This window comes from Falco cherrug, chromosome 5 (assembly GCF_023634085.1).
Source record: "Falco cherrug isolate bFalChe1 chromosome 5, bFalChe1.pri, whole genome shotgun sequence".
Lineage (NCBI taxonomy): Eukaryota > Metazoa > Chordata > Aves > Falconiformes > Falconidae > Falco > Falco cherrug.
This window is the reverse complement of record NC_073701.1, coordinates 16864393-16888920: the sequence shown is the minus strand read 5'-3', so window position 1 is coordinate 16888920 and position 24528 is coordinate 16864393. Positions and strand designations below refer to the sequence as shown.

General features: G+C 42.9%; 1 protein-coding gene across 3 annotated transcripts in view; it reads right to left on the bottom strand.

Annotated features, from left to right (window-relative positions):
• Nucleotides 1–24337, bottom strand: part of ITPR2 (inositol 1,4,5-trisphosphate receptor type 2) — a 268243-nt gene extending 243906 nt beyond the window's left edge. For all 3 annotated transcript variants that reach the window (XM_055712925.1, XM_055712926.1, XM_055712927.1), the window contains exon 1: nucleotides 24063–24337. In XM_055712925.1, coding sequence (XP_055568900.1) covers nucleotides 24063–24154 — 92 coding nt within the window. In that variant the 5' untranslated portion in view covers nucleotides 24155–24337. The remainder of the gene's footprint in view (nucleotides 1–24062) is intronic.
• Between the last annotated feature and the right edge of the window lie 191 nt (nucleotides 24338–24528).

Here is a 24528-nt window from a genome sequence, read left to right as displayed (position 1 = left end):
GCCCCTATCCACCTTCCCTCTGTGCACTCATCAGCAAAACAAGACTGATAGTAACACTGCACTCTTGGAGGTGCACACTCACTGCCAGGTTTCAAACAACAAAGATTAAAATGTTATGTTAATGTATCTACAAAGAATACGCATCTCCAAGTCTGCAAAGTCTTCTGCTTAAAGACAGCCAGCATAACCCACAGTATATATTTGAGGATGAGGATTTTTATGCTGATGCAGTTTGTCTCAAAAGATTACAGCCACTGAGGTGCAGTGAAACAAAACCAGGAAAATCTCCCTTCAGTTTCAATTAAGCTCACTCAACAATTGCTCACAAAGACAGTTGTGAAGGGTCATTTTAGTTAATGGTACACAAGGTGAAGAAGGTAAAGAAAGCTGTATTAATTATTACAATTGTTAAAACTGGAAATTTATTCATTTCAAGCAAGACTTTGAAAAGTGGAACGTAGCAGAAGTGAACAAATGTATTCTAATACTGTAGTTCTTTGAGCATGTTATCATACATTAAAATCCACACACATCATCATCTGCTCATCAGCTGTTCAACAGTCTATTTGAAATATCATCCCACATACAGTATTCATCTGAGGCTTTATATTCATGTTCTTCAGGGCAGAGGCCACATACCACAAACATCCATGATTTATCCTTGAAAATCCTTCATTTATTTTAGGAGCATCTGAGGTGTTCATCATCAAAGATTTTAAGTACAATCTCACTTCTGCAGCTCTCCTACTTAATCCTTACTCCAACTAGCTACACATTGAATGCAAATAGGGTAATAATAGTCTAGGGTTTTGCCCTAATAAACACGATGCTTAGAAATAAAAACAGAAAATCAAAATGTAGTATGTAACTCTACTTGCCTACACCTTACAATTACCCATAATAGGCCTGCTCCTAAGCTCTCCCAATGTAAAAAAAGCATGGATGAAGTAGAATTACTAGGTACGCTGATGTAACATACGTTAGAAACACTGACACCGTGACCACTGTTAACTAAAAATGGGATTTTCAGGACTATGCAAGCCTGTATCTTTACATGAATTTTACGCATGTAGTTGACTATTCAGCCCCTATCAGACGAAGTAGCTTAAATTTCTATGGTACATAGTGACTTCAGAAATGAGGTCCTATTAACAGCATTACTGGTTTTGAGACCAGTGGACACGCAGAAGTCATTGAGGGGTTACCTATTCAGCCGGAGACAGCAAAGCCAGCAGCAGAATTCTACTTCTAGCTTTCACCAGAATTTGTGCTTTTTGCACAGCTTTGTCCTTTGTCTATAGCTACATTGGACATATTTGTGAATGTCCTCTTGAAAGGACTGTTTTGAAGAACTGCATGCTAATGAAAGGAATCAGAAAGGCTGAACTTTCCACTGTTAACGCCATTTAATGAAAACAAAGAGAAAGGTTTACCCAGTAAAATACTGTTGAGAAATGCCAATATCTGTCCTGTGATCAAAAAGTGACGTCAACATCAAAAATGGTAATGAAGACGTTCACACCTACACATTGAAACAGCAACACTTGTTGTATAAAGGAAGCATAAGCAAAAGGAGAGAATTAGGAAATTTACATTTGCCTGAAATAGCATAATGTAAAAATTCTGTTGTTTAAGTAGACAAACCAGCCTCATGACACTGTAAGGTCTCTAATGAACCTCAACAATTTCTGGGATAATAACATATATATAAACACATACATACACAAATTATCAGTCCTGCAAACACAACTTGGAATCTAGATCCTGGAAATCAAAGCAAGTTATTTTTCCATCTTGTAACATAAACAGTAGTAATTCAGCTGACCAGTTGATGTCACACTATGTAATATTGTGCATGGAAAATCTTTCTTAATCAAAATGCTGACGTTTTACACATTGTGTAGTGTTTATTTCACGCAGCAATGGCAAATCATACCTGACCTTTTGCTAAAGTTAAAAAAAGTCCCCTTTTTCAGATAATGTAGATATCAAAATACTCTACCACCTTTGTTACATGTCAGGATACCAAAGAAAGCACCCATCTCATTTCAGAGGCCTTCAAATGGTGACAAGTCCTGAGCTAGTGTGAACATACGGAATTCCACGGAAGTTAGTCAAGCAGCACTCTTCCACAGCAACAATGCATCTGACCCAGTGTTTTTTATATTCTTTCTTTAGTGTACCTTCCTTTAGTTGCCCCACAGCTGTCTTCCAGGCCTGCCAGCATTATTGTGTCACCACAACCATGCAACACAACCTGGGCCCCTACCAGGCACAGCGCCCTTCCACATGGCATGCCGTATGCTGGCACCAGGGACAAACCTTTACATTAACATTAACACTCCCCAACCACTTTCTTGCCGAGGCAGTGCTCTGGAAGTACAGTGCTGCCTGGTTTTGCTTTCAGATAAAAGGAGACAGCTCTCAGTTAACAGTGTAACCAACCATCAAGCTTGTACCCAACATGTAGTTCAGCTCCCAAAATCCTGTTGCTGGTTTCAGCATTTCAGCATTCTGCCTCCAGGGACAATGACGCTGTTTGCAGGAATTCACTGAACTGAGGTCTGCTCACCCTTTGATATGTGTCCAGCTCTCACGGACGGTAATGAGAATTATGCACAGTTAGGAAAGGATAAGAGAGGACTTCAACACGTGTCCCTGTTCTCTCAACAAAGGATTTTATTTTATTTATTTTCCTTTCGCAATGGTAAATGTTTATGAATTTTGCAGCTGGGCTAGGTATTTTTGCATATTCTCTTTGCTTTTCTGTTTCTTCTGCAGCAAGTTAAAAAACACTTTCCAAACAAAAACCAGCTGAAAAATTACAGTGGCTCTTATTTACTTGTTTTTAAACTGAGCAGAGCCAGTTTCCTACTGGGAGAGATCATTCTGGGAGCTGCTCCAGATTCTCTCAGAGCTTCTTCCCAGTCGCTGGGAGCAGCTCTCGGAGCTTTTTGCCACACCTACACCCAACCTGTACATGCTCGCTGAAGAGTTACACGTACCAGCACTAAGCAGCAACCTGAAGAGGAAATGCTTGGGAATGCTCCTTCCACAGGGAAAGGAGCTGGGAATCAGGAGAGTCAAGAAACAGTAGCCGTAAGCAAGATGGCAAAATAGTAGCTTCTGTGCAGGTCTACAGCCATGAAGGTAAAGGTAGAAAGAGAGCAAATGCACTGCTGTGCTACTTGAGTGTATCTTTCATAACCAGTATTTTAAAATGGGAAAATGCTGTAATAAGCAGTTCGAATCTCAAAACTGTTTCAGACCACCTTTCCCAAACTGACTACCAAGCAGGCTGACATCCCCTTTGGTTTTAATGGAGTGAGGCTATACTCACAACAGCAAGAGCGGCTATACTCACAACTCACAATGCCGAAGAATGCTCCCAGTATCTGAAGCCAAGCAGAACAGAAAAACCCACATCTACCTCAGCAGACCTCAGTGTTCAAGCCAGGGTGGCTGCATACACCCCGAGGAGCTTCCAGGAACCCTCCAGCTCCATCCCTGCACAAGGTCCAGGGACGGCCTTAGTGCCAAAATCACACCAGCAAACACTCTTAGCAGTTTGCTGGTACAGACTATTGCATCTCACCATGCCAGAACACAAGAGTACGTGTTTGTTTCTTAATACAGATGTAGCAGAAAATTCTTTTAATTCTCTTGACCTAGTGCTTCCACCGGCACTCTCAGTACTTATGCTGTGCTGGGGCAGAATGGGATTTGTATCACCACATAAATATCAGAGTAAAGACCGGTGAACACCAAAAAGCAATGACAGGCTGTGCTGTCAGTTGTCCAAATGTTATATCACCTACTAAGGTGTGTCTTAACAACAAATTCTGTTACAAAGAAAAAAGTTTGGCCTTTTATGTTAAGGCCCTCCAGTTCTGCAGCATTCTTTTCAGCTGAAGGAAACGCTTCCAGGTCTCCTTCTACGCTTTATCCTGACACCATAACAGATGGAAAACACCTGCAAATAATCACTTTTTATTTAGAGAACTGTAGTCCTTTATCACTTACATACACTTACTGGGAATTAACTGGCAGGGAAACAAATCACTTCTAGAAAAGCCTGCACTTCAGCGATACAGTGAGTGGAAGAATGGCATCCACTTCCACTTCATTTTTCCTTTCAAGTGCATTACTGCTGCACACACACTTATTAACACTCACATTAAAATCCCATAAAATCCATGGGGTTTAAAGATGCAAACTACATTTTACCTGGAAAAAAGAAGCATGGTTCTTCCTCCTGGATCAGTGAGTGGAAAGCACTGTTATTCTCAAACACAATCGAGGCACATACAATGCACCTTCTCCCTCCTGTGCTAAACTATGTATCTCATACAGCAAAGGCAAACCAGCTTGAGGGTTACAACTAACTTGTGCTGCAAAAGTTTTTCAAGTCAAAGCAACCAACTCTAGAACTGTGATGCTATCACACATTTTGTGGCAAATTTGTGATTTTTGGTATATTTTCTCTTGGTCTACTTCCTGATGCTGTATGAATATATATTAAAAAACCCTCTACTTTCATTGAAAAGGAAAAGAGCATGTGTTCCTTGCTGTCACCGCTGCCCAGAGTAACGTGAAAAATGGCCTCCAGCTCTGAAAGCTCAAAACCCAGAAGACCAAGAGAGTAAATCCCTGCATGATCACTTTTTTTAAAAACTCGCAATTTTTCAAACCCCTCTCTTTTGTTTGTGAGGGATCTGACTCATAATTTTCAGAGACAAACAGGAAGCACTGCAGACATCTCCAAGTGTTTCCTCTCCACCCTCCCACCTTGGCTTTTACTTAACTTCTGGACACTTTATTATTCCTATTGCTATACGTTAGCAACAAAACAGCACTGCTCTACACTGGCTCCAGCGTTCTAAGATACATGAGACCGTCTTTTGCCCAAATCAAAGGGAAAGGCGCCTTTCCTCCCCTCGACAGGACAAAGCAAGGCTCTCACACAGCCCCCCTCTGCACCAGCTGAGAAAGGGAAGCCCTTCCACCATGCTTCGCTCCACCGCAGCCACCGCAGCCTGCAGCATGGCATCGGCAGCCCCTTCCCGGCTGCCAGCCAGGGCAGAAGCCGGCTGTCGGGAGGCCAGGCGCTGGACATGACCCCCCAGCACCTCCTCACCGGGGGGTCCCGCCGAGTGGGACTCGGAGCAGAGAAACAGGATGAAGAAGTGTTGAAGGTAATGTGCCAGGAAACCTTTTTTACCTCACTCAGTTTATTCACTGCTTCCTTTCATTGTATATATGGGGGAAAAAAATCATTTCCCCTTCTCCGTTCACCACCAGTCCCGTCACGCTGCTGGGCCTGCAGCCGCTTCGCGCGGGCTGGCAGGAGGCACTGCGGAGGGAGGGTCCGGCAGCCCCGGCTGCAACGGAGGAGCCCACCGGGGTTTTTAGCTTGCCCTGCTACAGCAAGCAGTTTTCAATGACTGTAGGTGCCTGACCCTCGAGAGGCCTCAGCCAGCAGGCGGGCGGGGAAGCTGCAAAATCTGACCGGTGAGAAAGGCCAGCGATGGGACGGCGCCCTGACAGAGCTCCCTGACAGGCCTCAGGGGGACGAGGCACAGCAGGGCAGGGGTCCTGCCTGCTGCAGCGTGGGAGGAAAAGCAGTATGAGCAGGGACAGGAGAAAGGAAAGGACCTGTTCTGAAGAAGACCATGCAGCTACCGCAAGGAACTGGAGCAAGGTGAGAACGTGCTGGGGGGTGGAGCACACAGACATCGTCACTTACTCCTGCATGAACAGCTCTCGACCAGTGTGGTGGGGACCATGGAGGCATGCAATAGGAAGCCACCTGTTTCCCTTTTCAAAGATGTCAGCTCTCTGAGACTACTTTACTTTCTTAATGGGAAAAAATAAATAAATAAATAAATAAATAAATAAATAAATAAATAAATAAATAAATAAATAAGGGGAGATGCATTTTAGTTAGCAGCTTTTCCCAGGAAGAATATGTTCCACCTTTCAGGGTACTTCATGTATTCCATCTCTGTGTGTCAGTGTACGGACTTAAATGCAATTACAGGCAAGCCTGAGATCCTGAGGTTTATATCCATGCCACCCCGGTTACCACACTGATTTTGACTGAAGAAGCAAGTCTGCCCTGCTACTGGACAGTGCCTTTGCAAGAGGAACCTGGACACAAGAAAAGCATACCAAAGTTCACATCTAGTTTAAAGTTAAACAAACTCATTGGTGTACACAACCCCCATTTAAAAAGCCCTGCTAAAGTCAATCTAATATTGTGCAATAATATTCAACACAGCAAAACTATTCTACCCTTTTCCTTAGCGCTCCACAACCCTTTTGGACACATTATCACGAGAAGTTAACCCACTGCCTGGCACATTAAGATTAAAAACCTGCTCACTGCCTTAGCTACAACTCCCTATTCATTTGTGCACAGTAAACACTACTACTTGGCTATAAGCTGATCTGAAAAGATAGTACAGCACCCCACCCAAAAATCAGCTCCATTTTTATCACCTTTCCAGATTTTATTACATAATCAAAAAGCCAATTGACTATCTCTGTGGTGCAGCTTTGTGTTCTTTCTCCAAGTCAAACAGCCCCACATTGTCTGGGATAATCTCATTCACTCATAAACAAGTAGTCTGCTGTATTTTGATTAACACTTCCGTTTAAGAGGACATCGAGATGCTTCAGCCTGAGTGGCAGAAGGTCTGGCATCCTGCTAAAAGAGACATGTTCTTCTCAAGCTTTTTCTCTGATTGGAAATCAGAGCTGCCAGCCTTACTCCAAGTTCTTCTCTAAAGCAGAACTCTCTATTATTTTCTCATTTGACACATGGAAATAGAACAGCATGTGTTTAGGTGATGTCTGACACTGTTTTTGAGTTACAAGACTCATGGATCACAACATTCAATAAAAGGACCAAGTTGACCCAAATGCAGGAAGGGACAAAAGCAAACATTGCACTAGTTCATTCATTTCATGTTACAACCTTTCAGACTCTGACTGTCTCTAAGCAACAGTCAACTCCGTTAGCACAAATAATCTACTAAATTGTTTAAGTAGATGAACTCATATTGCTTAGAGAGGGCTAAGAAGCACTCATATAAACTGTTTGGATGGTGAACAGAGATATGCAGCCACTGATAAAAAACAGCTTGCAGAGTAAACACATATCCACAGCCCCAGTGGTTTGAAAAACTATTCACGAAGTCAAAAGGCACAATAATCTCCGATACAGCAGTTCACTCGTAATTTCTTCCATCAGTATAGTGCCCTAAATAAGACATCAGAAGCTACTTGCTCTCCAGTGATCAATTAAGATATAAGCTGATATTGGTTTAACCTAAATGGTTAATTGTTCTCAGAAAAATGGAAAGCAGAGACAAGGATTTATTCCGCTGCATGTATGTGCTGCTTGCTACTCTGGCAACTTAAAAGGAGTACAAGTCGTTCCTGCACCTCACAATGTGCAGTTTATCTGGTTGGTCTGCAGCTTTGTGTTAGCAATTATGTAGACTGGAAGTGAGTTTGAGCCTTTGTTGTTTCTTTTTTCTAATCTTCAATCTGAAGAGGCTTTAGAACATTTTTTTTATTTTGACCTTTCAAGTTTAATTTTTTTTCTAGGAAACAAGCACCGAAAATAACTATTTGTTTGTATATAAAGCTCTGTGTTTATACAAAAGAAAAGCTTGTATCTAACTTGTCATCCTGAAATTAGAAAAAAGTATCACAGCACTTATACTCACCAAAATTGTACGTAAGCTCCTGCCAACTAACTTTGTACAGATCTTGTCATAGCTATGGAGCACATTTTCGACTGGCATTTGGATCAGATTCTCTGCTGACTTACTCTGGCAATGCAGTGCCCAGAAACACTTGACTAGCAAGTGCTCAATTCACCATCTGCAAGGGATTGCACAAATATCCCACTTCCCCCTCCTCTCAACACACAGTAGCAGAGGTGGCAGAAGTGAAATAAGACTTCCTAGCTCCCTCAGCAATCCCCTCTGGCCAAGACCCCTGTGAAAGCAGTTACTTTTGTATTAGGGCTAATATGAATCAGAAACACAGACGCACAGAAATTCATCTGGCCCCTCAGATGCCTGTTTAGGGTGGGAACATCAGCCTCCAAAATGAAAACCCATCATCTCCAGAACAGTGAGCCACTAATCAGCTGGGGTACCGTTGAAGCCCCGTCTATTGTCTCTCCTTGGAGAGTTCAGCCTTTACAGAAAGGATTTCAAGTAATTTACATCTAATACCGTCATAAAGAACCTGTCAGCATCTTCCAGGCAATCCTCAGTCCCTTCACATGTACTGTCTATCCTGAAAGATCCTACCTTCAATCTAGAGACTGGGTAGTGGTGAAGTTACCAGCCTCCTGAGATAAATCCCTAACCTGGGCAAAGACCAGAGCATCTTCTTCCTGCAAACTAACAGAAAACCAAAGCTCATTGGCATCCCAAGACTCAGAATCACTTAATTTTTCAAACTACCCTAGAAGCAGAAACTGTGCGTAACAAGATAGACTCTTTAGTGATAACAGATAATCACTTGTTATCTACTGTTTGGGTTGTGTGGACCCCTTACTGCTCAAATTTTCTCTTCAACATCCTCCCACCAACCACACAAAATGCAAGTGCTGTGGCAAAATCAGCATCAGTGGTGCAAAAGATACCCTGAAGCACACCATTGCCAGCACAAACTGTTCTTTCAGGATTCCAGAGCTCTGTAATGAGGACAACATGGGCTTCTTGCTCCTCCACAACTACACAGTACATTAAATGCTGGAAAAGAGGAACCACAGTGAACCACCTCAGGCTGCAGAGACCAGAGACCAGGACCAAACACCACATGGAAAGAGCTACCACATGAGAAGAGCTACCAGCATACTTCACTGAATGCATAGGAAAAGAGTCCTCCCTCTTCTCCTTTTCAGCTAAACTAAATAACCTACCTGATTTCACTCAGAAGGATTCAGTGCCATTTTACATGGAGAAGGACCAAGAACTCATAAAAGACATCTAAGGTCCAGCTTAAAAAACAAGCTCTCAGATCTGATCCCTCAAACTACCATCACATAAAAGCATCCTGTTCTTGAGCAAAACCAGCCAGAACACAGAAATTCCAAAACTCCTTCAAACGGTAACATCATTCACCAACCTAGATACCCACAGCCAAGGTGCAAAGACCATTCTGACAGTATTTGAAGATACCTGAAGACATTTCACCACTCAGGCAAGTCTTGGAATATAGCATCTTTGGTATTCCCAGAGGAATTAAGTGATCGGAAAGAAAAGCTGACAAGATACTTCCAGTCCTTTCAGGCTAAAGACAAAAAATGCTTCTAGTTCTTCTATGACCTCTGCTAAACTGAGATAATAGATGAAAAGCAGCTGCTGAAAAAATGCTTTCTTTCACCCCAGCCTGCTGGAAATCTTCATTTTCTGGTCTTGACATGAACTTGGTCTCTTCAGTCCACGCACTTGTCACTACAGACTAGACTATTATAACACATGTATCTCAATCACATGCAAAAAGGAGGCACAAAGTGCAACTGAGACTCATTTCTCCTTGATTCATTATGTCTTGCTCACATCCAGTCAATTCCTGGACTCCATATGCTTTCCTGTAAAAATGTGTCCAAGAGATCTTCCTGTTCCCAAACAGGCTTAAACAAGATTTTCCTGTCTAGTGTTTGATCTTCTGCACAGTCCACATCACCCAGATTTCCTTATTATAAAGGATATTTGCTTTATATTGAAACAAAATAACTTCTGGAGTATAATTCATATTCTCATCCACTCCTGTTTTAAGTCCCTCAAAGGCAATGGAATACAGTGCTCTAATTTCCTTGCATCTATAAAATAAGGCAGTAAAAGGTATGAGTCCATAATGATCCTTTCTACCACACCCATCAGACTGTGGACACGCTGAGACAGTGCTTCTTTTAGGGAAGCCTACAGCCTCCAAGATGTAGCAAAATTTGAACTTTTCCTCTGATCCATAGATGGCTTACTCTTGACTCTAAATCTACAAAAATCATTCAGCAAAATCTCTTTTATTTCCAGTGCCCTTTGGTTCCTGACTTCACAAGCGTCGGGCGATTTTGTGAAGTCAGTCATGACTATGTGAATGCACAGTCATAACTATCAGTTCTCTGGCAGAAAAAAACCTAAACTCTTCAGCAACATGCTCCACTGATACCACCACAAGATACTGTTGCACTGAGGTCCTCTCTCTTATCTGTCTTGCAAACATCAATTTCCTGCACCATTTTCCACATCCTGCTTAACATTTCACCAAATTGTATTTTTTTCGAATCAACTGTGACTCTTGTAGCCCTCACAATTTCAGCAGTTTCAAAGCCACGATACAATTTCTGACCAAATATAATGTCCTATGTACTATCTCATTTCTAAACTCCAAGCTTGCCTGATATGACCAGAAAACCTTGATCTTGCCACTCTGAGGGGATGCTACAATTTAAGATGATTGCAAGAGCCAGTTATGTTCCCAAATGTCCTCCTGAGAGTTGTCTGCTCTGAGGTCCAGTCAGGGAACAATACATTCTTCAAGGGGATGATTCAGAAGGTTTTGCATCTTATGAGAAGCAAAGAAAAAGTGATCTCTTTTTGAGTACAGCCATTCCTTGGAATAATCCTTTAATCTTCTGCCTAAGGCAGTATCTGCAACTAGCCTCCAAAGAGTTCTTTTGGGTGAGGCATCAAGGTCTCCCTGCTGCTCCCAGATCTGTGAATGCCTGTGAAAGCACAGCCCTATTAACTCCTACAACCAAAGGTTAAGCTATTCTCCAGAAGCCTCAGCATAGTCCTGACCATGTATTTCTTCCTTAGATGATTTAGAATGAAAATGTCTGAAATTTTAAGCACCAACAGGGATTCTTTCCAAGTAGTTCAGAAATTTTATCACACTTTATCACATTCTAAACTCCCCTTTGTCTTCTCATACCTGTATTTCCACACCTGGATAACTGATTTGTAAAATAACTGATCTGCAAGATCATTTCTAATGATCAAGCTAAGTCTCTGCTGAGGCTCTACATTTTGTGGAAAAACAGATCAGGACCACAGCACATATATATTTGACGTTCCCATTGACCCACCTTGCTGTTTGAGAGTGGGTACATTGCCTGCTCATTTCCCAAACTTGTCCAGACAGTTTTTAATTGCTGCCCATAAAAGGTTTCACTTTCACATGCAAATCATCATTCAAACTACCCACTAGGAAACCTCTTTGCTTTGACTCCTAATGCACCCAGTTCTTTTTTCAGATAACATTTTTGTTATTGCTTTAATTCTACCTGCAAGGCTTCCAGTTCTTGTACCAGAAATCATATCAATTCTCTCTGGTCTTTTTTGAGGCTGCACGTTTTTTCTGTGATTGTTTCTTGTACCATGGCTCCACAAGAACATCAGTCACAAATTTCCATTTTGGAAGTTGGATCCGTCTCATGATACCACGTTATTGTTGGTCATAAGTAATGATATCAGTTCTGGAGACTTAAGGGCTGCTTCCACTATAAAGAAAAGTTTGAGATTGTGTCAGGTATTTTCTTTATCATTTATTCAGAAAGAATTTATAAATTCTTGTTTTCCTGGACACCGGAGAAATCAAACAGCAGGAGTTTCTTTTATTACAGTTTGCAGAGAGAACAGCACTCTCATAGCACACACTCGTTTTTATTGTCCTTGGGTCAGCGTATCACGTTTCCTCTGGCTGTGGCTGAGTTTTTGTCCTATGTTCTCTGCACTTCTGCTCACTTAGGCCTGTATAGCTTGTCTTATCGATTATGAATTTCTTTCTAAGAAGGTTCTTGGGTAACATGACTCAGCTTTTATTTAGGCTTTACCAAGTGTATGTGCTTTGGGTGGTGACTTCTATTGCTTAAGCTATCTGGTTGCAGAAAGGACAAAGGATTTTATCTTGCACTTCCATTACAAAGAACAGTAATTATACTTACCAGTGTCAATGAGGTTCCACCCAATGTATGAGCATGACAATAATGCCAGCAAGTGTAAAACTCTTCTCAGCACATTTGTTTTTAATAATAAATATCATTCTGCATCTTTAGATACATACTTTTAAAAAAAGTTTGACACATGGAAATTTTAATTAACTAGTTTTGTCACAACTGTCTTACTCCCAGGCTTATCATGAGATATACCAATATAAAACAATTTGTGCAACTTCGCAATAAACATGCTACCGGATCAACATTTATAAAAAGAGCACTGGCCAAGAACTTGGGAGTCTTTGGTTATATTCCACGACTTGTCAACAACCTTGTGCAAATCGCTCCTCTGCTTGTATCCCACCCCTTATTAGAGTATTTCCCTTCAAATATACATTAGGTCCATGGTTGAAAACTCAAACCTGCGCTCTCCCAGCTCTACTCAAGTAAAATGATTCTATTAAGAGCAGCGTAATCACAGCAACCAGTTTAATCTGCCACAGAAAGGAAATCGACCAGATGAAACAGTCCTGTGGACCAGCAATTTAACTCCACCAGCTAATGCACAGTACAGCTTTAAATGAGGTGTTCCAATAGAACTGAACTTTACAAGTAATAGTTTCACTGTATCCTAGATATTACATGGGGCGGGGGGAATACAGTAATTGGTCATTACATTCACTGGCAGAAAAACCTGTTCAACTACAAAAGTTAATACAGACAAGATTTATTGCCTGCCAGGTCCTGACCTTGCCTTGTTTTTGCAAGAGGAGCAACTGCTAACACAGACTGAGCACACCTCTAACCCAAATCCTGCAGCTGCCCAGGGTCCACAGCAGTGCCCTCTCTGAAGAGTGAGATGCCTGCCTCTGAATGGTTTCACGATCAAATCCTAATCCATCTTTTACTAGTCCTGAAGACCTACTCAAGAAAGTAGGAATCTTAACTTGGATCCTCTTTAACAGGTTCTTTTAAAAAATTGCCCCTTGACATATTTGCAGTTTAAGTTTACAACTTTGCAGGTGTAGGACCTACATCTCAGACCACCTGTACAGGAAATAACATCATGGAACTCTGTCACTATTTTGTTAGTTACTTTTTCTCAGTAAAAAGAACATATAACAAGCTATCACCTACAGCCTTACACAAATGTATTACTTCCTCACCAACAACAACAAAAAAATCCACTAAATTTTCTGTATGCTATTTAGTACTTTTATAATTTAAAAGCAAGGATTGTTTCTTCTGTATTCTAATATTTTTTATACATAACATGCTACGATGACAGCAATGATATATAAGGATACCTACAAAGATATTTGAAAATCTTACTTGAAACTTGGACTTCGTATATTCACTGAAATAGTCAGCTTTACTGTTCTTAGAGCAATACTAAAATCCAAAATATTTATTACATGAGTTCATTACTTATAAAACCTGTTTTACAGTAAAGCTTGACTTACTAAATTCTATCTTTAACCTGAAAAGCATTACAGACATTGCCCTACTTGTATTTAACATCTGCAAGCCTGATGTAAAACCTTACTTTAGAATGATGGAATTCCACAAAATTCTCCACTTAACCCTGACTTTTCAGCTCTCTGCAAAGAGTCAAACTCACTGGGCCCTGTTTTTATAATTTCGAATAGGAGTGAAGTCTACAGACTAGCACCCTAACAAGTGGTAGATGGCAAGAAGACAGTGTATTCAGCTGAAATTGAGTCTACCGCAGCAAAAGGCAATAACCTATGTTGGAAATTGTCCAAGGTATCAAAGTAAATACTACTAATAGGCAATTAACCTTTTTCACTCAATGCAGTTTGCTAGTTTGCTGCTTTTTTTTTTTTTTTTATTGAAGGAATATTTTAAAAAAATGTTTTAGGTAGCCTTAAAGCTATTATTCTTTGTTTGGAAGAATGGAACTTTAATAATGCATTTAAACATTTTTCACCACTCATAACTGTACAAATATCTGCTCTTAGTGTTTCCAAAACTGATATAGCCTCTTTCCCAATACATTATGTGTTTTCTCTCTTTATTTATTTTTTCTGAACAATAAAAAAAATATTAGCCCGATTGAAAAGGTGACTGAGAATATTTTAGCAAAGCACACTACTGTTTAAGTTATCTGGAACAACTAGGAAGCCCATCAGAAATCTAAGCCCAGCTACCTTTAAAATGAGATCAACAAGGTCACACAAAAACAGTTTCCAGTTTCAGGTACTCACATGCCATTAGTTAGGCCCCCCACTTGAAAGCAGGTGCTCTGACTTTAAGTTAGTGAAAGAAAATCACTACTAAACTCAGGGAATTTCTTACACACATTTCATTTGTTACCATTGCTGATTTCAAGCTTTTCTCCACATCTGTGTGGAAGAAGCCGAGGATATTGAAAATTCATGGAGCCCTGGGAGTTGGGACTTTACAAATAACCTCAGGTATTGCAAGATTTAGTACAAAACCACACTGGTCACATTCAACTTAGCTGCCCTCTGAAGCTGCCTAGTTACATTTCCCGCACCACAGTGCTCAAGATGATAGAACTACACAAAATTTCACAGGCATCAGGAAGCACGCACACACTGGAGCCAGGCAAAATCCCCCACACTAAAATGAAACATATCCTGCAGCGGTGGCTGGGGATGCCTCGGTGGCTTGTGCCTGCCGCTGCTCCAGTTTTCATCCAAAGCACCCTCAGGAAGCAGGCAAGCAGCTGCACGGCTCCAAGCCTCCTGTGCCTGGCCTGGCTCTACTCTGCACACAGCAATAGCAGCACAAGTTTACACTGAACTTTTAACTGTGTGCAGTAGGTATTAAAATCTGGGGCTTACCACAAGTTTAAGCAGTTGTTTTCCTAATCCTGTGACTGCATGCTTTCAGCTGCCCCTGCGACATTGATTAACTTGTACTGTTAAGTGCAGGGGGAAAAAAAAGCTGTTTGAAATTCAAACGAGTCTTTAAAAAAAAAAATCAAGATAAGAAGTCTAGGCATTGTATCATAACAAGTTTGTGTGTTTTGAGATTCATCTTAAAAGCCTTGTTTCAGGGTTTGTTTGTTGATTTTTTAAATTATGTTACTTTTTATCTGCCAAAGGTCAAAGAACAAAAACTCGATTACTGTTTTCATACCAATTCTTTGTACAGAGAAAAGCTTAACTTACAGCATCAAATGATAGCAACCACACTTGGATATGCTCTTCTAGCCGCCTTCTGCTAAGTGATTTCATATAAATTTCAACTTCATGCTTTCACTCATGTAGCAGCAACAACATGAAGGGGCATTTTAAATGCACTGTCCAAAATTTATTATCTACAAAGATTAGTAAATTATCACAATTCATTATATATAACCTTATTTGTTACAAAAGCATTGAGCGTTACATGCGCTTAGCAAGTCAGCCATACATTGAAAACAATAGTACAGGACCAGATCACTAAGGACTGTTGTGCTTTTACAGAAAGAATTGCATAAGGTACCACAGGCAGTATTTAAAATGCTATTTCTTTCTGAGGAACTGACTTTGTAACTTGGACATTCTCTTGGAGAAGGTGGTATTACGCATTTTCCTAACAATACCAAAAATCCTGGGGAAAAGATATCAAATATTCAATTGTTTGAGACCATACTACCCTCAGCACAGGCCTTCACCATTTGAAATATCAAAGTAAACAGCAGCAGTGAGAAGCTGACTTATTCCATGTGAAGTAATCTGAAAAGACGACAGACAGTTTGGCAGTAGCTTTCATAGCTTTTTCTGTCAGTAGGGGACTGCAGATCCCCCAGCAACTGTCCATCTTCTGTTCCTCTTCAGCCTTACCTCCCTTCTAACACATGGTGCTTTTTAGACCACGTGCATCAGTTACTGCCCCACCACACACACACACCCTTACCTCTTTCCACGCACCCCTGCTCTGCTGATTTCTCTATTGCCTTACCCTACGTTCACCACAAACCTCTCTGCACCCACATCCCCCTGTACTGTTCATCATCCAGGGGCCACTGAGGGAGCACTGACAGGACAGGGGAGACTTGTTTTCTTTTCTGCAACCTATAGCAACCCCGTGGTCACTCATCAGCCCGCAGAAGTAATGGCAAGGATAACCCTGCTCAGATGATGTGATGTACCTGTGAAGCCCAGGAAGGGCTGGTGCAGCTTCAGCACAGGCAGCATCTCAAGTTGCCAAACTCCAAAATGTTCCTGCTAGCGCAAAAGGACCCTCCAGACTAGAGGCACTGAAGGCAAGGTACAGAGCAACAGGAAGAGGGGAAAAAGCCCTCATGGGCATGGTTTGCAAAATCTGCCCCCAGTTTATAATGACAATTCACTTAGCCTGCTAAATCAAAAGGTAAACCTGAGCAGAAGAACCAGCACTGCAGGTGCTCTGGACAGGGTGGTTCATTCTCAGGTACGCTGCAGGACAGTGCTGCAGTGCTCACATGGACAGCCCCAGGCAGCCCAGCCTGGTCAACGCTTTAGAGTCCTCTTTCCTTTATTATTAAGCAATAAATAAGAACAGGTTTAAAATCACATGCTTTGGACAATGCTTTGATTCTATTCAACAGAATCCAAAAAAATGCAAACAAATGAGTGTAAGAGGTAGACAAAGATTCAGGGACAGACAGCTCGAAAAACAGTGCTAGAGCAACAAGACTACTCCTGACACAATCTTTTGGCTACCACAGCCAAAATAGCCCCGCGAAACCTCAAGTGATACCTAATACAAGACTGGAATAACAATAACACTTTAAGCCTGTGTTTTCTCTGTCTTCTGCTTTCCCTGTTTAACCCCGGGTTTCCAATTTTGCAATCAAAACCTTGCTAGAATATAATTTCTTTGTTTGTTTGTTTCATATTTAAACTGAACTGAGGCAGTAAAAACTGGAAGTATCTTTACTTCTCCAGAGAGAGGGAACACAAGCTGGTCAACTGAAGCTTTCCTGTGCTGCCCAGAAAAAGGAGCTGGAAACCCTGGGAAATGGGATTCACCTCCCACACAGCTGCAGTCTGCAGTCAGGTTGGGGTCTCTTGGTGCGCAGTGCCAGCAGAGAGGAGAAGCTGCCCCTGGCAGGTAACACCCAGTGCCCTCTGGCAAGAGGCAGGTACCAAGACAGCCCATGCAGTTGCAGGGGTCTGAATGAAATCCTTCTTCAACTCACTGCTGTCAAAACCTGGGCAAATTTCAAAGAGGCAGAGAAGGACAAGTCCTCCATGCTGGAGGAGAAGTGGGTTTGGAGACAGACCTGCAGCTCAGGAAGGCTCTCAATACACAGCTGCAAGATCCCCCCCTTTTTAAAAAAAAAAACAGGGATAACCGATGCACTTTTGCTCATCCTGTTCTCAGAAATACCATTGTACTTGAAACTTTCCACACAAAAACATTCAGCCCCAGGCACGTACCTTGTGTCCAAAAAGTCAAGGTTTAGCACCATTAAACACAGCTGAAACAAGGACCTATGTCAGGAAGTGCCTACACATCTACATAGCCGTGGAACTATTGATTCAAGTAATTAGATGGAATCAGATTTACAAATAACAAATGCAGGTTTAAAAGAATCAGTCACAAGGGGGTTTATATCCTTAATATAATTAAAATATGCATCAATGAATTTGTGACAAAACAACACAGACAAGGGAAAAAGTAAAATCCTGCACTACCATTTATTCTCCTTTCTCCACTTTTTCCACAAATATCCCTAATCAAGTATATCAAAGTCATATGAACTTCACCAGTCTCCCTTGCAAGAAGTAACAGACCTTTCAAAGCAAGCAGAAACCAGACTTCCAAGTGCATAAAATACACGTGCAGAGGACATGGCTTTGTGGTACAGCTGAACAAACAGGCTCACACTTCAGCCAAGCAGCAGCAGGAGCCAGCACTGTTAACAAAGAAGGGCAGCGGGTTTCAAACACCTTGCCATGCCGTAAAACACCCGACTGAGCAAAGGTTCACGTGCTTCTTAGGAGATAATGTTCCAAGCTGGGGGAGTCGAAGACTGATCTGACTCTTTCTTCTGCAGCAGTTTTAAAATACAGGATAACATTGATTTCTATTGAGTCCCAGAACCGTGTAAAGACTGCTCAGTTAATCTCCTCATTATGTAAAAGGAAGTTAAATCAGACTTAAAGTCATGCAAGTTGAACAATCTCCCCTCTCTTTCCTGACTACTCCCCACGTTACCCATAGCCCAGCTGAGAACTACAGAAGTTGTAATAGCCACACCACATGTCTCAATTCAAAATTCGAGTCCTCTCTCATTCCCATTACTACCACACAGCTTAAGGATAAACTCACTTCTACATTAAATCAATTGGTTCTCTCCCTAAACCCAATTTTCTTTCCACTTCTGTACGATGAGCTCTTTGAACCAAGGATATTACTTTTTAGCGTACAGTCTCATAAATCATAACGCCGTAATTAAGTCTAATCCTATGTTCCTTCACACCCAAGCTGTGCTCTGTGTGCAAGTAAAACTTCTGAAACAAACAAACCCCCTCCGGGGCTCATTACTTGCTGCATTCCCATAAGAGTGCTTTGTGGAAAGCTCTGTCTCATTGTTTATTTAAAGACGGTGCTGTTGTTAAAACACTTGAAATGAGCATCAAAATAAGTTTGTTATAAATGGTAAAGCTGGAGCAGTGCCTAATTGCTAATGTGAGTGGATAATTACAGAGGATATAAGCTTTGATACATGTATTGAATTGCAAGGCATGCAGATACCGAGTTGTATTTATATGTCTACACCTCTGGTTATGTGGCATTTATTTAAAGATCAATGAAGGTATTTAATAATGCATACAACATAGCTTATGCTTCAGATGATTATCACAGAAAAGAAATACACCATATAGCTGAAAATTGTACATTAGCATATATTCAAAGTAGTTGCAGAACTCAGACCAGTGCTTTTGCATTAGGAAAACAACCAAGACAACATAGTTCTGAAAATGCTAATCCTACACAGTGTTAAAAAAAAAAAAAAAAAAAAGAAACACACAATCAAAACTGTCAAATCTCATTGGTACTGTCAGTCCGAAGGATAAAGTACCTAGGTAATAAAACATAAACATACTTTTGCCCACAGGAAAGCTGAAGTTAATCTTCCCTTCTCTCTTCGGGGTATTATTTAATTTAATTCTGGTACATTTAGAATCATGAGTATTGCTAACTATGCTACTCTCACTTTCTTCAAGCTTTTTCTTCTTTCCTGACTAATTACATTTTGCCAGTTGGCACAAGAAAGAAAAATTTCCTATTAATTAAAGGACATACACTCTGTTCCTTAACCATACCTTGCATTTTCATACAGTAGGAGAGAAGGGTAAAAAAAAAGTCCACTGATGAAAATTCTACATTGGTGTGTTGTAAGCATCATCAGTCACTACATCTTTTCTCTTTAGCACCATTCCTGAGGCCACCAAGATGACACATTTTAGCCTTCATTGTATTTGGAATATTCTGATTTATGCTCTTCCACAAGCACTTTCTACTTAATTCTGTCGTTTCACAAAGTATGACTGACTCTGCCTGTGTGTGAAGTCCAACTCCAATAAGACAACTAATGCACTAAAGGCCAGTGAAGGGACCTGAATAAAACTGCAATACTTGTTTCAAGTAAGAAAGTTCTTTTAGCAAACGCTTCTACAAATTAAGAGAAGCTGTTCAAGAAAAATCAACATTAAACTCAAGAAAACAAGTTCAAACACTCTTCAGCACACTTTCTACTGCTAATTAGAAATAAGTCTCAGCACCCGTCATCACCCTTGGTCATATATTCCCTAGCAGGCAGCTCCTGCTGCACGCTTCACCAGTTACGTTCCATGAGGTTTCCTGCTTGCTATGGCACAGAAGTGCATTTATGGAGGTAAGACAGGAATGCAGCTACTGATGGTGACTAACAGGCTCATCGTCAAATCTTCCTACAGCTGATGATGGCCGTTGTCATTATGTACTTTTTTTCTGCCTCTCCAATCAAGAATACTCTTTTTCCCCTCACTGTACCGATAGGTGATTACTAGCAGCTCAAATTGCCAGCATACATCACTGCCAACATTTACAGCCAAAATATTGGGGAAGGTGGTCTCAAGGTTCAGACACTGGTCTAGGACAACTGAAGATACCTACATTCCTTGCCTACCTCTGCCACATATCTCTTGTGGGACATAAAGCCTCCAACTGTGCAGAAACTAAAACGCATTAAAAGCTAAAAAATGGGTAGAAACATACATCATTAGTACAGTTCAACAATCCAGTACCGAATATATCTTGAAATGGCAGAAAGCACTACCCATGGATATAAATCCCTTTTCCCAAATGTTTCCTTTTCTCAGCCTTGAGACTGGAAAAGCCAGATGACACATCATCAGCACCTCAGAGCAGCATCCAAACCCAGAATAAGCCCAAAGCCAAGCAGAAAAAAAAGAGCAGAGGATTGCTGGGACTCTCAGCACCTCAAGCACCCAAAGACCTGCAGTTGCCAACAGAGAATGCTGAGCCCTAAAGCCCTCTCCTGCACCATTACCCAAAGGTGCCCTTCTCCACTTGGGATCCATAGCCTGGAACATCCTCCTGGAGACAGGTGGTTATACCTCTTCTTCCGAAAACTGAGCACAACCTCTCTCTTTTAAAATATGGATACAGGAGGAAGAATTCGGAGCAGTGCTACCCAACTTCCCTGCCCCCATCCCACGCTACAGCGCTAACCCAGATGCGGAAGAGAGGTTCGGTTTCCTCTTCTGACTAAGAGGGATCAAATATGAAAGCAGAGCCCTCATGCTCACATCCAACAGCTGCCTACAGCAAAGAAACAGTTCAGAGACAAGGACAGGAGCACAGGTTTCTTCCAGCTCAGAGCAGTGCCCCAACCTTTTGGGTCCCATTTACAAAATCTCATTGTTCTCTTTTGATTCTCAAACCCTTTTTGTAGGGGGAGGTGTGGAAAGGCACTCCTGCCTTCACCTAGCACCACTCAGCATGCTCATCTGGACACAAGGCCAAGGAGAATGGATCCCCCATCTCCTAAACAAGGAGGTTAGGACCTCCTAAACTGCACTAAGGAAGATTTCCACACACAGGTTATAGTAGATATTAACCTGACCATATACTTGAACTGAATAGCTCAGCTGCATCTTCCTCTCTGCTTTAATTTTCCTGGGGAAACTGAGCACATGAAAATTTCTGCACTAGCAAGTGAGCAAAAAATACTCTAAAATGCATCAAACAGTCTTTCCTTAGAAATCTCCCTCAAAACTCACCCATTGAGCTGGTTCAAGTCTTCAAGAGTAAGGTCTGCTGACGTGACCTCCCCCGCTTGGAGAGGTGCTGTGTACTATTTTATCTTATTTATAGAATGGCCTCGCTCACGCTTTGTTTAAGAAACAATTAGCCTCAGACAGCTTAAAATAAACAGGACTCTCTCCCTGCTGCAGAGTCACTAGATCTGAGCTGGATTTCGAGTTCTTGCAACCGCATGACACGACCCGATGGACTCAACAGTGTAAGCAACAAGCTAGTTTGCCCAGCACCTTTCCTGAGCAACACAGGCAATAAAGAGCAATAAAACAAGGACCTGCGTCAGTCAAATGAAGCAAACAAGCAATCATTCCCGCTCCCACCCCATTTTGTCTCCACCAAGAAGAGGCACCTCTGGAAGACGAGGCCACCTCTTTTCAGACATCTGCAAACAGAGGACCTGCAGGAATGCAGGAGGTGCAGGAATTTAGCAATGGTTGCACACCAAATGTGCGGCTGGGCAAACTTTTTCCCTGAACGTAGAGTTGTTTTTTCTGCCTCTTGTGTTGCTGTAACCGGTCCAAAGGCAGTAATTGCAATAGCTGGCACAGCTACCACGACTTGGCATCACAACTTTAAATTTCAGTCCAAGCACTTGTACCACCAGCAAAGGGATCGGTATTCCCATTTAGCAGACATAGGAGTTTTCCACTGGTGACTTCACATGTCCTTCAGGCCTTCAGCTCCTTAACTCCATACTCCTGGCTCTGTGGCTGCCTTTACCATGCCAGGGAGCACGGCACAAAAAAAGCTGTATTGAAAAGCTAACAGAGCTACATCAGCATTTTTGAACTCCTGGCCTGCTGCTGAAGGAGAGATGCAGACAGGAGTCCTGTCTCATCCCAGGTAGTTTTCTTGAGCTGGGATAGCTGCCTAAAAACAGAACCTGGATAATCTGTTAGTTAGGGTTGGCTTGAGTTCAATTATTTCTTCTGGTAAAGAGTTCCCATATGCCTTAGGCGAGCTTTGATCTTGGCTTCCCGTCTCTAAAACTGGAGGTAAATGTCCTGCCCTAACTCCAAGGGATGAGGGGAGGATCAGCAGCATGAAGACTGCGACACAGGAGTGCCAGTGTTCATGTCACAGGCGGTTGTACAAGCACCAGACACAGCAGAAGCATCTACGACTGTAGACATGCAGGTGTTCTCAGAAAGAGGAACATTTCTCAACAAAATGAAAAGTAAAACTACGGCAAATTTAGCTTCCCCCAGATAAAAGAACAGAGCAATGAGACAAGAACAACAAACTATGCCAACAAAAAATCAATACTGGGGTTACAAGAATAAGAAACAATATCCAGTGATTAACAGTTGCAGAAAGCAAATGTTTTCAGACAGGATTTAAAATTACAAGAGTAAGCAAAACAAAAGGAGATGTGAGACAGAACAGAGTCACAGATAGAGAAGGCACAAACTTAGAGGAACAAATAGAGGAACTAAGCATGGAAAAACACTTCCCAACAGATGAAATGAGTGGACCGCAAGGATAGGAAGTAATAATAAGATTGAAAAATACAAACGACCTTCAACACCAGCTCTTTTCCAGTAACAGTACCACACTAAATAACTTGGACATTCATCATTTGTATTTTAATACTGTCATTACTTCGCCCTACAGTCCCCCCCGAAGAGATCTCAGGACACCCGGAGCTTAATACGACATACAGGAGCGATACCCAGGCACACATTAATTAGCAGCGGATCAGCCTCGGCAAGTTTAACTCATTATTCAGAAGGTACCGCTAATGTTTAAGCAGCAAATGACGCCGATACCTAACTCGTGTTTGAGCTGCCTTGTCAATCGGATCGCTACAGTGCACACAGTGCAGGAGAGGTTCCCGTTGACAAAGGTTTAAGGACACACGGACACGCTTACTTTGGGCATGCCACCGCCACCGAAACTCTGCAGCTGTCCTGCAGACGTGAGGGGGAACCACTGCACCCTGGGGACATGCCACAACCACCAAACTACCTGACGGTTTAAAGAAGAACATGGATGTATTTCTGTTGTCAGTCACTGTGGGCTTCTGTCCTGGCTTCCAGAACGGTGATTTAAAGTGGCCAAGGTTAATGAAAAGCTCAAGCAAGCAGAAGTAGCTCAGTGAAATCGCCACAGCTGAACTACATCTTTTCACCCCCCAAGCTGAAAGATGTGCTTGTGGAAAAAGCATCCCCAAGAGATTAAATACCTGATTATAAATATCTGATCATTAACAACCACAGATAAAACCTCAGGCAAGCACAAACCAGAAGTAAAGGGACGCACATTTAACGAGTCGATTACGACGCTGAGCAAGAAAGCAAAGGTTTTGTATTTCACGACTTCAACAAAAATTCTTAGACGTGCAGTAAAATACACACCTCGCCCCAAAATCTCAAAAATCCAAATAAAATAAAATAAAAACCCCGGAGGAGTTCGCTATAAGTGATGACTGTGTGGCCGCATTCGGGTGCAGCACAGGTTACTCCCCCAGAGCGGGTGCTGGTGCTGGCAGACGCCGGGTACTCCGGTCCGGGCTGGCCCGGAGCTGCAGCCGCGGCGCGCGCCGAGCGGGGGGCGGGGAGCGCGGGCAGCCCCCGCCGAGCCGCCGCCACCGGGCACCGCCGCCCGCCCGCTCCGCCCCGCTCCGCCCCGCCGGTGCCGCCGCCGGCCGGGCCCCGCGCCCCGGGCCTGTGCGACAACTTCTCCCGTTCCTCCCTCGCCCCGCTCATCACTTCCGACTTTCCTCTCCCCGCCGCCACCGCCGGCCGCAGCCCGCGGGTCGCCGCCCCGCCGCGGGCACGGCCCGGCCCGGCCCCGCACTCACCCCAGCGTGCTGATGAACCCGTTGACAGAGCCCTCGGCGTACAGGGACACGATGTCCCCGATGTACAGAAAGCTGGACATTTTCTCAGACATTTTGGCTCATTTTTAGTTGGATTTCGCGCTCCTCCCCTTCGAAAAAAAGGTAATAATTAAAAAAAGGGAAATAAACCCGATCGAAAATAAAAAAGCGAAATAAAACCGATCCGGGGGGCGGCCGAAGAGGCGCGGCGGGGCGGGGGCGGGCCGGGCGCTCAGCGCGGCCCCTGCGGCGCGGCGCGGCGGCGGGCGCGGGCTGACATGAGCGCGGCGCCGCTGCCCTCCGGGCCCGCCACGGCTGGGCTCGGCCCGGGCCGCCGCGCCGCCTCCCGCGCCTCCGCCCGCCCCCGCCTCCCGGGAGCGCCCCGCCCCGCCCCGCCGCGGCCGCTGCCGCCCCCGGGCAGGGGGTCGTAACCCCCGGAGGGGCGCCG